The sequence below is a fragment of the Blennius ocellaris genome (assembly GCF_963422515.1).
Source record: "Blennius ocellaris genome assembly, chromosome: 16".
Lineage (NCBI taxonomy): Eukaryota > Metazoa > Chordata > Actinopteri > Blenniiformes > Blenniidae > Blennius > Blennius ocellaris.
This window is the reverse complement of record NC_137665.1, coordinates 14,157,672-14,173,546: the sequence shown is the minus strand read 5'-3', so window position 1 is coordinate 14,173,546 and position 15,875 is coordinate 14,157,672. Positions and strand designations below refer to the sequence as shown.

The following is a 15,875-nucleotide window of genomic DNA, read 5'->3' as shown; positions in this document are numbered from 1 at the left end:
GCAGCTCAAATTCCTCACTCACACTCCAGTATTTTCTTTGTGTTATACTATAAAGCTTCAAGCTGAGAGACCAATGAACAGAACAACTATAAGTTAAGCAATAAAATAATAATGTGATAAGGAAAGTGGGCTACTTTAGCTTTTGAAAGCTTTCAGAATGAGCAAAATCCCAGCCGGATTACTTTCTCAAGAAGCAAAACAGAGGCAGAGGTGTCTCGGAAAAAAAAGCGCTGGGCCACGCTTAACACAGTTATCCTCTGCAAAGCTCGGGGAAAACTGCAAGACACAGATGCATTGTGCTGGTCTCCCTGTGAAGGATGAAGTCAATCAATCTGGAACAAATACGGAGATTTGTGACTATTCTGTTTAGTCATGTGGTAACTCTTGAAATCTTTTCCTCATGGATGCAGATCATTCATTCTCTCATAGAAAAAAAAATATGATACCAATTAAAATGAGAAAGTTCTGCCATTTGACCAATAATTGGTCTTTGGAGAAATTCATCATGTTGTTTCGGCTGTGACAGCCTGTCCCATGTCACTGTCATATCGAAGTCGCTTTCACGTGCAGCTGACACACGGGAAAGGAAGCGCACTCATCCACAGGCCTCCATTGTAACCTTCATCCCTTCTGCTTCCTTTCAGAGGGAGATGGTGTATTCCTCTCGTGACTCCTCCCCTACGCGTCGCCTCAACACCCTTCCATCATCCTCAGCTTCGGCCTCTGGCTCGCCTTCCCGCTCGCGGCTCTCCTACAGCGGGGGCCGCCCCCCGTCCTTCGCCGGATCCCATTCCCAGCACGAGCAGGCACGGCATCCACACCACCCGTCAGCCGGCCACGGCGCCAACGCCGGCCTGTCCCCCTCACCCAGTGCCATCCTGGAGCGCCGTGACGTCAAGCCAGATGAAGAGGTTTCGGCTAAAAACATGGCCTTGATGAAGAACGAGGGGCTGTATGCAGATCCCTACAGCCTGATGCACGAGGGCCGTCTGAGCATCGCCTCCACTCAGTCGTTAGCCGCCATCGGAGACCCCTTTAGCTTTCCCGTCTCATCGGGCCTCTACCGCCGTGGCTCTGTGCGCTCCCTGAGTACCTACTCAGCCGCTGCTCTTCAGGGAGACCTGGAGGACTCCATTTACAAACCTGGAGGGTCTCTGTACGCCGACACCTACTCCTCAGCCACTCTGGGCATGGGATTTCGCATGCCACCTTCATCCCCTCAAAAAATTCCCGACATGCCCCTCAGGGAGAGGGACTCGTACTCCAGCTCACCCAGGGCGTCACCCGTGAGACAGACTTTCCGCAAGGACTCTGCCTCCTCCGTGTTTGTGGAGAGCCCGAAGTCGCGGCCCAGCTCCGGTTCTGAGCCTCTGTGTCTAACAGCTGGACCCGGGGACAGCGGCAGGGCCACGTCTGGGTTTGGCTCTTCGTTATCTGGCCAGGACTCAGACACAAGCAGGTCAGTATGAGTTTATGATGCTACAAGAGCATCTCCTAATGACTTCTGTATACATATTATATTGCTTTTATTTGAGCACATTGGGATTTGTTTACCAAATGTAAAATGCATTACAAATCCAATGTATTATTGTTATTATTGTTATTATTCTTATTGTTATTATTCTTATTCTTATTCTTGTTACTATTGTTGTTGTTATTGTTGTTTCCATGCCAAATATCTATCCTGTGTTTTTTTCTTTACTCTTTGCTCCAAAGAAGATACGAAAAACAAAATAATTGTTTTCCATGGGCACTGGCTTAAAAAGTGACTAGTTTGTGTCTCACTGGCTTTTTTCTTTTTTATTCTCCCTGTGTGTCATGACCCAAATAAACAATTCATTGTGCATTTGCATCCAAACCAGCTGTTATTCTATCTCAGCTCAATTAAATGTTTTGTTCTATCCTTTCCAGGGATCATCGCCTGGAGCGAATGGAGGCCATGGAGAAGCAGATAGCAAGCTTGACCGGCCTGGTCCAGAGTGTGCTGACCAGAGCACCGGACAGCGATAGCACGTAAGACTCTCCATTACACCCCATTAATCCTCCAAAGTCACAAATACAGCTTCAGTTTAGACACATAGGCAGAATTATCGACAGGAACAGCGACAGCCTATTATTCGGGCCATTATCAGCACCGTACCAGTGGAGTGTTACATTACTTTGTGTGAGCGCTGCACAAGTACAGAGCCCAACACATTAGCTGCAGGCTGCAGAGCTATTGATTTATGCACTGATACTCTGAGATGTGTAAGATGGCTTTTCAGTGGATTTTGAGCTTCTTGCATTGACTGTTGTTATCGTGACACTCAATCATCACGGACACAATAGAGCCTCATTAACAAGAAGAGAACTTATTAATCTATCAGTCTGATAGTGTCCAGGAGTGGTGCTGTTAGCGTTAGCACTGTAATTGCCTTGCCCTGTGGCCGTTGATCCTCAGATGCGGCCTGCTGCGTCTCTGCATGATGGCGGGCTGCCCTCCGGACCAAGGGACGGAGTTTTCACGGCCATTACCTTTTTCTTCCAGCGAGAAGACCGAAACCAACAGTGACGGCTCCGCCACTGGAAGTGAGTAGAACGGCGTGACTCTGACCCGTGTACCCAACTGTTACTAACCCTGCCTTTCCCCCGTGAGGATTTCTGTGCTCTGCAGTGATATTCTAGTCCTGCATTTACCCTTTGGCACACAAATCCACTAATAGTGACACATTTGTCGTGTTCACACTGGTTCGACTGTTGCAATAGTGTGATCAACTTGTATTACTTTGGATTCTGGCAGCCACACCTGGATGTGCAACAGGACGGCGGAGGTGGAAAGTAGGCCTTGGTGGCTTGCACACGTACTTTGGTGCAGTTTTATTAAAGTTCAGTTGAAGTCTGAAGGCAGCACAGACCAAAGAGTGGAAGTGATGGATTTTAGAAGCACCGTATCCTTGCAGCAACCTTTGTGCATGACCAGGATATTATTGGTGCTGTTTTGACTCTGATATATTTTAGAGGCTGGGAGTGAGTTTTCAGCTTGTCAAACTCCCACTGCAATAATCTGACATGCATTGTGTTGCATTTAGCTCGGTACATAGCATTGTTGTGGCAGAATATGTCACATCAGCTGTCCGTAAAGGTTTTTTAATTTTTTTATTTTGTTTGAATGGTTAAAATGCCCGTGTGTGTTAAACTTTCCCTTTATTTGTTTCTGCTTTCATCTCAAACACAAGAACAAAACCACAACTGTGACCACTGTGTCAGACTAATGTATCTAAATTTAACAGCTTGGGATGGTACACTGTGTATTCGCGTAGAAAGCTACATCAACAAGTAGTTGAGATAGTAATTTTTTATCTCACAGCTGTAGTTTGATTAATTTTTCAAGAAGAAGGGGAAGAAAACAAATTGTCAACTCATAAACTCAGCTCAGTAAACATGCTGGCCACAGCCCACATCCCACTGATTCTAATCTGTACACGACAGGACATCAGATCCTCCGCTTCATCAGATTTTTTGGTTAGAAAACTCACTTGATGTTGTCAGTTCATCTTTTAATTATGTGAATTATTGCAGCCCCAGAGGAAACTCCATGGAGTCTGTTGTTTTGGTTTTTTTTAATGGGCGAAATGAAATGCCTTGTACACTGCATTTTAAACTACTGCCACACGTAATACAGGTATGCGTTGCCATAGCTACAAAATCATTTGTATGCCTGTATAACCTGCTTCTTTACAGATTCTTTACAGATAGTTTCAGTAATTTCCATAGTTCCCTCTCTTACAGCAGATTATAGAAACCGCGATCAACAGGGAAACAGATCAGGATTTGTTTTAAGCCTAAGACCTCAGCGCCAATATCAGCTTACAGATCCGCCCCGTCATTAATATAAAGGTTATCATGCCACTATTTTACTGGTCCGGCCCAGTCAATAATAAATTGGACTTTATGTGGCCTCAGAACTAAAATGTGTTTGACAGCAATCATAAAGCAACACAAGGAAAGTTCAGGGTTTTTTTGTATTGCCCATTGATCCTTCCAGCTGTTAACATCAACATCCCATACATTGATTTGAGACAAGGGATATACCGGCGTATGTCAAAAATAAGAAATGTTTTTTTTTTTTAACAGCTTTGGGGCTTTTTTAAAGGTGTTAAATAAACATACAAATATACAAAATCGCAAACATAACCTGCAGGGTGAGGTAATAAGACAGACAGCTTTGAAGAAAAAGGGAGATTTAGTTCCTCCCTATCTCTCTCGACTCAATGCGTGGAAATCGAGCTTTGGGTTTGTTTCTGTTTTTCACAACTATTCCACTATTATCTGAGTCACAAAGCACATGTTTCTCTGCACAGTTTCGGAAATACCATCATGATTTTCTCTGAATGTTTATCTCATGTTTACTGAATGCACCCCTTTGATATAGTCCAACTTTTCCCTTGATTCCTCTCATTCCCCATTTTGGATGTCTTCTTTTTTTTTTGTTCTTCCCTCGTTCATGTATTCGCTGCACATTCTCTGTGCCAACAACCGTCTTGTGTGGCCACATCGTCTCAGAGTCATTGCAAGGATACGGTTGTCATTCAAGCTTCCTCACAAACTGGCCAAAAGGACCGAGCTGTCACCCCATTCATTGTCTCAATAAAAGTGCTCTCATCACTCTGTAAATATAAACTTTCAGCACTCTCCTCTCCCTATCTATCTTCTCTTTATCACTCTCATTAATTTCTCGGTAACCGCCTCACTCTTTCTATATTCCAGCTGGACGGCTGAAGAAGAAAGGTAGTTGGCATCTCCTACTCTATCATCCTTTTTTATTTCCCCCTGTCAGACATCTCTCATGGCTCCTTGCCCCCCCCCCCCCCCCCCCCCCCCCCACCCCGCCCCCCTCCTGCCCCCGTGTGGGTGTGTGCTGTTGCTGGGCTGTCGCTGGCAGTGTGTCCTCTCATGTTTTTCCTCCTGGTTGATTTTCCAAGAGTAGACTCCCCCCCCCTTTGTCCTGTCTCTGACCTTTTGACCTTCTACCTGGTTTTCCCTTTTGGGATATTCAGAGGTTTGCCTTGTCACACACACACACTGGACACTCCTTTGTGAGTGTGTATGGTTGAATATCTGGCAGGTCAGTGGCCATATTCACAAAACCCTGTCTCAGCATGGTTGCCCCAAGTGTCAACTCTGAATACACTAACTATAATTTTCTATGGATTACTAATAGCATGAGCTCACATTTCTCCTAGTGGGCAGTTAGTTTTGTGAACATGGTGCTCCTAGTTTTTCTATTTATATGTACATTCCTTTAAGCCTTTTTTGCTGAACGTGTGTGTGTGTGTGTGTGTGTGTGTGTGTGTGTGTGTGTGTGTGTGTGTGTGTGTGTGTGTGTGCGTGTGCGTGTGCGTGTGCGTGTGCGTGTGCTATAGTATGTACTCTGTGTTTGTGTGTCATGCTGGCTGAAAAATCACACCAGAGCACAGTCTGGCACACTCACCAATTTGTTTCCCAACGACCTCCCGGTGACCCCCCATCCCCATGTCCTGCTCTGTGATTGGCAGCTCACACGCCGTCGGCTCCTCTAGCTCTGATGCCACCGCCACCGTCTAACGCCATCCATGTGAACAGCGTGGGCCGCTTGCAGATGAAGCTCCATCTGCATGGTCTGCAGCAAAACGCCAACGACCTGCGCAAACAGCTCACTCAACTGCGCAAGACACAGGTATACACTGACCGCTGTGTTGTTGGATAGAAAAGTTTTTGTTAAACTGGGGAAAAATATCATAAAATGTTTCTGAATTTCTCTTTTTAATCCGTTGGTCAATATTTGAGACCTCTGAATACAGCCCTGTTTGCCTGCACAACGTCCTGAATGCCACTCTGCACCATTTACACCATTTACACATATTTACATATAAATTACATCTCATTTGCATGGAGCCTACTATTCCTAACGCAGCTGGCTGTCTTTTGTGAGAGTCAAGGAGGAGGAAATTGTTTTTTTTTTTTCTAAACCATAATAATCATTAAATACAAACTTCCGTAGAATCAGACAGGCGAAGATAGACACGACACAATCCGTTTAGCACAACAAAATGTGCAATAAACTCACATTCAAAAGAAATTAAATAGAATAAGGTTAATACATTTAGGGTAATGGCATTTGTGAACAGCAGTCGGAGTTATTAAATCAGATTGAGCCGAAAGCACAGAAAGGAAGGAAACGTATGTTTGCTAATGTAATTTTTGCCTGTAACAATGGTTCTTGGCAACAAATCTAATACTGTTAGAAAGTCTGTTTATTTCCTTTGTAAAATGGTGCCTCATTGTGAAGTAGCATGCATTTGTTAGATGAGCAATAGAGAAACGGTAGGATCGGCTCTCATTGTGCAACGAGCTTTTGTCTTGAGCAAGAATAGTGATGAGGTCCCTGCAAGCCGGCAGTTACCTGCTGTTTGGGATTAGACCATGTATATGTATAAACATGTATAAACATCTCGTTATCCAGGAAGTGTGTGACAAGCATCCCTCATAAGACCTTGAACTCTTCACTCTCAGTTTTTAAAGCAGTTTATGAGCCCTGATCTGGCTAACTCGTTAGTTATACAGTGGATTTTACTGCATCATTTTAGAAATGTCAAAGTGCTTTCAACTTGAGATGTCGGTGGATATCGGATCAGGGCCGATATTAGCCATTTTTAATTGATCAAGTATTGGCAAATCAGTCTCATCATCTGACCTTGACAAACTTTTTTTAATGCCAGCTGCGGTCCACCGAGCTCCGTTAGCGACTGGCTACGAACAAACGAATAGCAACGGCGCCGTAAGCAGCAGAAGAAATCCAGTGGCTAACATGTCAGCAGTCTGGAAGTATTTTTAAGATAGACAATGAAAACAGTTCAACGACCAATTGTAATATTTGCACAGCCAGTGCTTCATTTAACACAACTAATTTGATAAGACGTTTAAAAGCTAAACACGCATCGGAGTATGCTGTGTTGACAACAACAACTAAAGAAAAGGCTCCACTGAGGCAAGAAATTTGATGCGACAATTCAGGTCAAACTATTTATACCACTTTAAGTGGAACTAAGATTCAAAATACAAAGATGCTATATTGCAAGGTTGAAGCATTTTTATTTGAGATTAAAAAAAATTCTAACTGTATTGGCACTTATTTTACAATAATTCTAGCTTTTAGCTTTGGACAACTTAGATGCTGATATATATATATATATATATATAGTTATATATATAGTTATATATATATATAACTATATATATATATATATATATATAACTATATATATATATATAGTTATATATTGTGGAGGCGGAGAATGAGGAGACGGACGAAGGAGTCGAGTTGCTTTTCCTTTATTTTCTCCAACCGTCTGACAGTTCACCTGTCAGATAACCAACCCCCAGTGTCACCGCACTTCCCCTTATAAACACCTCCCACTATCAACACCACACCACGTGACCGACACACCCACTCCATTCTGGTTGGGAGAACCTCCCCCTCAGGTGCACACCACAATATATAGTTATATATATATAGTTATATATATAGTTATATATTGTTATATATAGTGTTGTTGGAATATCCCTTTTAGCAGTTATATGTTGTTGCTTTCAGCTGTTGCGTGTTTCAACTACACTTTCTACAATTTTTTTTTTTTAGGAAACTTAGATCCACAGCTGCTTTTAGAAATGTCACTACAAAAAAATCACTAAAGATTTCCAATATTGAATTATTGCCAATAACATTGTTACAACAGAAATAATCTCCCAGGTGCAAGGGTTTCCAATTTTATTGCTTAATTTACAGTTCATTTAACAGCAAGCATAATCAGATTTCTAATCCGACACAATAACATTCCTGCTGACTCCGCAGACTCCAACTCTTGTGAACAGTTACTATTATAAACTCTCTTGAATCCACAAAGTGAATCCACCAAGTGTTTACAGCCTGCTCAGGGACGTTTCCACAAAAACCAGGACAGTGTTTCTGGGTTGAGATAAACTCTGACACGATTGCTGTGAAGCATCATTCGCGTGGAGATGACCCGCCCCAGAAACTGAGCCTTTTCATTCTCATCCCAACAGCTGGTATTGAAGGTCATACAGTATCTGAACACAGGCGTACTGTAAGCAAGAGCAGGGTCTTTGATGTATATTTGATCTCTTCAATACTGCACCTACAGCTAATAACACATAGGTGCACAGCATGAGGCATTGAGGGCTTTGTTTCTTGTGAGTATTACTAATGAAAAAGGAGGAAAATTCACACTGCGACTCATCCGTTATTCAGCTTCTGGAATTGGACACAGGCTTAGAGAAAATACCACGCGGAAACGTTTTTTGGGCTGAGGTTTGTTGATTTTCTCTGATTGATTCCTTCATCTACATTTTTATCAATTCATTCTCTAAATATTAAGTGAACAGAACCCAGAGGTGATGAGAATTCTGTGCTTCGACTTATTCTGCTGCAGCAGCATTCTCTCATTCTTGAGCAGCAAGAAGGAGAAGCAAACATGTCATGGCAAGTGTCGTATCCAGAGAGTTAACAGTCTGCTTTCTATGTGTCAACGTGCCCAAATGTGGCCTGTGCACCAGGGCAGACTGTCTGCCTGTGGCACTGACCAGCAGCTTTAATTTTACATGTGGCTCATCAATAATACAGAGTAGAGGAGGGACAGGTAACTGAGCAGCAGAGACGGAAGCTGCGCAAGATAAAAGTTCTAAATCAACAAAAGGATTTTTTTTTTTCTAGTTCCATTCATCTTTTTTGTTCAGTTTTGTGCTGCTCTCCCTCTTTTTAAGCGTTCCTTCGTCACTGCCGCTGGCAGTTTAACGGGGAGTGCCGGATAATTATAAATGTTAGTGGTATTGTTGACTTGCTTCGCTTCCTAGAAGCATAAGGCCGATAAATTATTAATTTTTCTTTCTTACCAGGTGATTTCATCTGAGGGAGTTGTATTACATGCACGAGTCCTGTATAATATTCATAGTGAGCGCGGGCTGAGTTCACGCTCAGTGCCTCTGCCGTGGACATCCTTCATTCTCCTCAGGGCATCCCAGCGTTGTGTGTTGGCAGAAATAATGTATGCACATGCTACAGACACTGCAGAGCTACTTGCTGCATCTCGCAGTGCTTTGCAGAAAATGCTGTTCACTACAGCGTGAAGGCTGGAACTGGCTGAAAGACTGTGCAGAATGAAGGTTGCACAGTAAAGTAATAAGCCTGCCGTCTCAAGGACACAACACAACAAGTCTCTGTATGTATTAGTGTTTATGCCTCAGAACTCCCAAGTTCTCCCCCGTGTTTTTTATTGTTAAAATAGAACATTTCATGATTTTACTGACCAGGGCTGAGCCTATAGAACAGGCTCTGCAAAAAAAGAAAAAAAAAACATAGCCTATGTGTGTTTATTTTCTGATGACTGTGTGTGTGTGTGTGTGTGTGCGTGCAGATGGAGAACCAGGATTCAGTGCGAACTCTCCTCAAACGAACAGAAGCAGAGCTCAACGTGCGCGTGGCTGACGCCCTGAGGAAGCAGGAGGATCCTCTGCAGAGACAGCGTCTCCTGGTGGAGGAGGAGAGGCTCAAGTACCTCAATGAGGAGGAGCTCATCATCCAGCAGCTCCAGTAAGCTTCAGGATGACACTTGTCTTTTATGAACAGTGGTACAATATCATTATATCATAAAAAACATACAACCGTATTTGAAAAGGAGTGATGAAAAAGTACAAATCTATTAAATCGTACCAACAGTTATTCATAAATAACACGCTGTGCTTTGGTGTTTTAGTAAAAGAAAAATATCTTCTTTTAATACAACACATACTAATATGTTCCCCCTGTGCAGGGGATAGAAAAGCATATTATTGATTTGTATAACTTCATCTCATAAAGCCTGACAGAAATGTGTTATTGTGAACTCCTTGTTTAATCCATGTAACAAAAAACTATTCATGTTTGAGCATTGCTCAACTCTTTTTTAATGTATTCTATAATATAACTCTAATGATTGAAACTCAAAAATGTTTCATTGTTGTGTGCAGCCCGTGCATTTTAAATTCAGAATATTTTCTCGGATTAAAACCCAAGTCCACCACAGAGAAACACGTGTATGTGTTTGTGTCCGTGCGTGCGTGCGTGCATACCTGTATGTGCATACGGGCACAGATCAGCCATTATTCATTCTCACATGCATCAATGAGCCTTTGCCACCAATGACTCTGTCATCAGTCTTAAGTTTTCTTCCTTGACCACGGCACTCCGGGAGAGCTCTCACGACAGCAGCGGTTTTCGAGCTGACCCAGCTGTCTAGACATCACATTTCGCCTCTTGTCAAACTCACTCAAATCCTAAAGCATCGACTTCAGAACAAAATGTTCCCCGCTGCCTTGTATGTCCAACTGCAGAGAGGAACACTGTTATTGATTTCACCCGCTCGCTTAATGTCATGTGTTATTGACGATCAGTGTAAATGATGTTTGGATTATGTATAAGATTTATATTCTAAGACTTATCGCTTATATATTGTGTTTTCTAACATATTAGATAACTGCTTTTGACGTAACGCTTTATATCTGTCTTACAATCAGAGGGTGATGCAGTTATAGATTGAAATTGTAACTGTAATTAAGCTCGGCATAGTGCAAGATGCATATTAAGATCTGAGGTGTGAAACTGCCCAGCAACTAATTAAAGTTACAGGAAAAGGAGAGAAGAGAAGTACCTAAAGATTTATTAATCAGATATGTTTCTTCAATCTCGTATGTGGAAGCGTTCACTGCGGTAACAAGGCCTGGATCTCTCCTCAATGTCATCCTGAACAGGATTTGTATTTTCTGAGTAATTGGTTGAACTGTTAAATGATCTCTGCTAATCGATGTCAGTTAGTCTGCCTGGCTTGTGTCCGCTCACCGTTATTGTGTGTGATTATATGCCAACCTTTTATATGTTGAGCAACCTGAGGCAAGTGCTGACCCATGTCTGACCACTCTGGACAGAAACTCAACATTAGTGATTTTTTTTTTTTAAACAAAAAGTCTCAGTTTTCTCCGTTTTGCAAAGTAAAACTTTTTTTACTCACTCCTCCGGTTCAGCTGTCCAGAACTGTTGATCTCGCAGCCAGTTGATTGAGAGACAGTTTATTGGCAGACGCTTGGCCGAGGCCCGAACGCCATCATTTCTGAGATAAACACGCAGTGAAATGTTCGTGTGGTGGTGAAATCCCGGGTGTTCAGCCTTCTGTCTGTTCCATCCCAGCGACCTAGAGAAGTCCGTGGAGGAGATCCAGAAGGAGTCGTCTGTCAACCACAAGCTGGTGACGGTGCAGGAGCTGGAGGAGAAGGCCACGGTTCTGAGGAAATTGGGAGAAACGCTCACAGAGCTGAAAAGTGAGTCACTCGCATTGTGTGTGCAGGCAGTAAACAGAAAGCAGTCTTTTACTCTGGCAGAGAGTTTATAATGCTCTATTTACTCACCAAGCACTGATTGTCTTTTAGTCACCTGCAGCCACTCTGCAGCATTTAATCGGGTTCTGATTGCCTTATTTTCGTAATGAACTCCCTGACCATTTACACCATTTCAAAAAGGTGATCTTTGATTACCACAGAGGGCTTTCGATGTTCTGGGACATAACTGACTTGATGTGGCGCTGAGCTGTGTGCCCCCCCAAACCCCCCCCTGTGCAGATCAGTTCCCAGGCCTGCAGAGCAAGATGCGAGTGGTGCTCCGGGTGGAGGTGGAGGCCGTCAAATTCCTTAAAGAAGAGCCGCACAGACTCGACGCCCTGTTGAAACGCTGCAAGAGTATAACCGACACCCTTGCTACCATGCGCAAGTATGACTCTGCTGTGTATTTTTGTATATGTGCTCCCATTTCATATGGGGTGGGTTCGCTCTGGTTAACATATCCTGATTATTCCTATCACGGGGGCAAACTATCTTTCTGCATATTTCAGTGATTCCATGTTGTTGTCGATCCAGATTAACCACTTTCACCCACGAACATTATTGTGTAACAGCCAGAGCTCTGAAACTCCCAGGTCTACAGAGATGAATCAAAATCTTAACATGTAACGTAGAAAGCACTCCTCGAGTGTGTATTAAAGCCGCTAATATTATTGTTAATAAATGGCATGATTGGGTGACAACCTGATAAAATCCTGCTTTTTAATCAGTTGAATGAAGGCTTTTTAATTTATGGTGAGTGTGGACGTGGACTAAAATTTGCCCTTCAGCACTCAATCGTCTATCTCCTAATCAGCCGTGTGCCCAAAAAGCACCTCACTCTCTGGTTTAATTAATCACACAGATAAAGAAAAAAAAGCATCAAATGTGTTTTTCTCTCATCTTAGTGGGAAGTTGAAGAATTCATTCAGCAGAAGTGGACGTTTTTGCCCTTCTGTGTTTTGAGCTCTTTGGATTTCTTTTTTTTTTTTTCTTTTTTTTTTTTACATTTGCCAGCATTTGTTTTCACTTCAATCCATGTATAATTCATGTTTTAGTTTGTGTCACACTCCAGTGAGTCGATTACTGAATTCATCTTCCATGTTCTGCTAGACAAGCCAACGAGGGCGTCTGGAAGAGGCAGGAGGACTTCTCTAATCCCTCATCAAAGCACAACGACGACTTGCGAAAGTTTTCAGACTTCGACATGCCCACCAGCCCACCGCTCACCATCAACGACCTCGGGGGAGGAAACAGCCTGTCCAACTGGAGCCCTCACACCAGCCTCAGCCGTGCGAAGCCGTCCGGCCCTCACAAGGACAATCACCCTCCCGTTCCCCACAAGGGCAAAGCCCTGGAGGAGCTGGAGCGACGCGCTGCTGCCGACAAAGCTCTGTCTGTGGAAGTCCGACTGGTGAGAAGCATGTCCGCTTTCAGTTGGTCAGGTCCATGAATATCAGGATATCAATACAACTGACAGAATTTTGGCTCTGTGCATGTACGCTAAAGACAAAATATACAAACGGAAGTCAACACTATATTATTTTTTAAATTTCAATACATATAGCATGAAAATATATTTTCAAAATACAAAATTGGGAGCTTGAAATTGTCCAATATGTCTTGCCGAAGCTTTAAGCATTCCTCTCGCTGGAACTAAAGGGTCGGGGCCAACTCGTGAAAAACAACTTGGTCACTCCAGAGAACAAGTCTGGAGAGTCTTGAGTCTGCAGAAAGTCAGCCACCTCCACGCGCTCTTCACCTCTATATGTTCTGATCCCGCTCTTTGGTTTTTCACTTTGAGGCTGTTGTTGAACTTTCCCGGCTGCAGTTTTTACACAGGGTGCATCCTATCGCTACACCACACTGGACTTCACTGAGCTGCTGAGAGCCACACATTCATTCACTCACGTTTGTAGGAATAGTCTGCATGCCCAGGTGCCCGATATTATCCACCTGTGGCCATGGAAGTGATTGGAACACCTGGATTCGATGCTTTGGATAGCTGAGCAAATACTTATGGCAGTATAGTGTATATGTGTATAGTATAGAGGGCAGTGGTGGCCGAGAGGTTTTCCAGTTCAAATCCTATGATGAATTGGATGCAGAGAACTCATTTTCTCCTCAGGGTCAATCAAATATGGTGATTCTGATGAACTACCACAATGGGTTTGAAATTAAACGATTGTGCTTTAATTTGAGGGTTTCTAAATCAGGTGAACGTTGCACGCATGAAAACGTGTTTTATGTATGCCTTCCACATTCTTATGGGACCAAAAGTAATTGGACAAACTAATGTAATCATAAATCCAATTTTAAATGTTAGTATTTAGTTGCTAATCTATTTGTCAGTGACAGTTTGACGCTTCACTGCCATAAACTCCACTAGATGCCTCTACTTCAGTTTCTGCTGTTTTGGGGTCATTTTCTATTAAATTTCTGTCCTCGGGAAGTGAAGGTCTCTCTTCTTTCCAGACTGTTTGCTTGGTTTTTCGAGGGTGCTTTGGGTTATTGTCCATGTGAAGCTTTGATGAGTTCTGAAGCACCCGGCGGAGTATGAGATGATATTTCCTGAACCTCTTCAGATTTCACTCTGCTGCTTTCGTCAGCCATCATCATCAAGTAGTAGAAAACCTCTTGAAATAATGAGGGACTATCGCTGACCTGGTCACACAGTGGCGTAGCGGTCCTCACTCTTAGCTCAGGGCCAGAATAACTCCAGATAGAGTCCAGGCTTGGAGGTCTCTTTTTGTATGTAGTCTGCATGTTTTCCATCTGCCTCCATGAGTATTTTGCTTCTCACACATTTCCGAAACATTTGTTTGAGGTTAATTATTAGTGACTGTAAATTGCTCATATCCTCATTTCAAAATCATATAGAACCCAAAATGCAGGAAACTAGATCAATGTGCAAATTGTGACTAATAACACCAGTAAGACAACACCACAGTTTGTTTCTGAAGTGTTTATGCTCTCCCCGTACCTTCACAGGCAGCAGAGCGTGACTGGGAGGAGAAGAGGGCCAGTCTAACGCAGTACAGCGCCCAGGACATCAACCGGCTGCTGGAGGAAACCCAGGCAGAACTCATGAAGGCTATTCCAGACCTGGACTTTGCTGCCAAGCACATCAAGCCCTCCTCCAACACCCCATCCATCCAAATCCCACAGAGTGGGTCAGCAACACTGGAGCACCGCGCCAACAAGCCCCAGCATAAGCTATCCGGGAAAGAGGGAGGATCCAGACGTGGATCCGGTACGGGAGGACGTTCAGAGCTTTGATCTGCTTTTTATGTCGCCTGTCGAATCAAATCCAGGCCTCCATCAAATTGTCAACATGAATTTATCCAGAGATGTTTTTATGTCTTTTCTAGACGAGCTGACAGTACCTCGGTATCGCACAGAGAAACCCTCCAAATCTCCTCCGCCTCCACCACCTCGACGCAGTTTCCCCTCCTCGCCAGGACTGACCACTCGCAGTGGGGAGCCACTCATCCCTGGGAAAAGTATAAAGGCAAGACTAAAACTAAACTCACGCAACATTTGCATTTGCCCTCAGATGTATAGTTGATTTCTCAATGTAAACAGATGTTCTTGCAAACGTCTAGATTTGCAGAAGTGACACGGAAGGCTCCAGACATTGTGTGCTGGGTCATATGTTCAGGGTGGAAGCGAAGTTTGTAATCTCTTGTGTTTGTTTGTGGTTTCAGAAATCTGAATCTGAGGAGACAGATGGTCAGAAACCTCATGTAAAACTGAGGAGAACTGTGTCCGAAAACCCCCGCCCTGCATCCACACCCCCGACTCTGGCCTCTGATCAGAAGGACGACAGAGACGAGGACAAAATCGCTGCCGAATTGGAGGTAAACAGCCATGAATCGTGCCTCATTCTAATTATGTGCTGAATAGTGACAATTCAAGCAGTTTTATTATCTGTTAGGCCCTCAATATGCCTGGTATTTGTGTCCTCCCATACACAACGTGTGTGCAGATATGCTCACCACCATCATTAACACATGTTCAAGCAGCAGGTGCCATATGTCGGCCTGCCCCTGGCAGTGGGAGAGCCCAAAGATCACACACTGCTCAGTCACACACATCATCACCCAGGGCTCACAGATCACAGCCACACAGATGGGCCCTGATAGCTACTTGGGCTTCGCTTGATTTTGGATTGCTTAAAACTTGATGAAACAAAGAGGCTGCTCTGTGTTGATCACAAAATAATTGACCGTTTGCAAACCTCCCCTCTCACTAGTTGTTTGAGAGAGTCCCGCTGAGGCTCTCTCTGCCCCCCACCCTCTCCCTGCCCATTAGCCCGTGCAGCAGGAAAAGTGTGACCCACTCCAAACCGGACTTATGGCCTCCTGAGGCCTCGGGAACTGAGGTAACACTTCGGCTGACCCTTGAGCAATGTGGACTGCTGCCCTGCTCGAAGC

General features: G+C 43.7%; 1 protein-coding gene across 1 annotated transcript in view; it reads left to right on the top strand.

Moving 5' to 3' along the window:
• The window catches only part of srcin1a (SRC kinase signaling inhibitor 1a), a gene marked incomplete at both ends in the record, with an annotated part of 118,036 nt that overhangs the window by 89,286 nt on the left and 12,875 nt on the right, over window positions 1-15,875 (top strand). Inside the window, 13 exons of the mRNA XM_080511974.1 lie at window positions 645-1,459; window positions 1,912-2,013; window positions 2,441-2,568; window positions 4,747-4,767; window positions 5,535-5,695; window positions 9,450-9,625; window positions 11,255-11,385; window positions 11,683-11,830; window positions 12,553-12,853; window positions 14,431-14,692; window positions 14,811-14,950; window positions 15,147-15,299; window positions 15,695-15,823. Of these exons, the coding sequence (XP_080368100.1) occupies window positions 645-1,459; window positions 1,912-2,013; window positions 2,441-2,568; window positions 4,747-4,767; window positions 5,535-5,695; window positions 9,450-9,625; window positions 11,255-11,385; window positions 11,683-11,830; window positions 12,553-12,853; window positions 14,431-14,692; window positions 14,811-14,950; window positions 15,147-15,299; window positions 15,695-15,823 (2,667 nt within the window). The remainder of the gene's footprint in view (window positions 1-644; window positions 1,460-1,911; window positions 2,014-2,440; window positions 2,569-4,746; window positions 4,768-5,534; window positions 5,696-9,449; window positions 9,626-11,254; window positions 11,386-11,682; window positions 11,831-12,552; window positions 12,854-14,430; window positions 14,693-14,810; window positions 14,951-15,146; window positions 15,300-15,694; window positions 15,824-15,875) is intronic.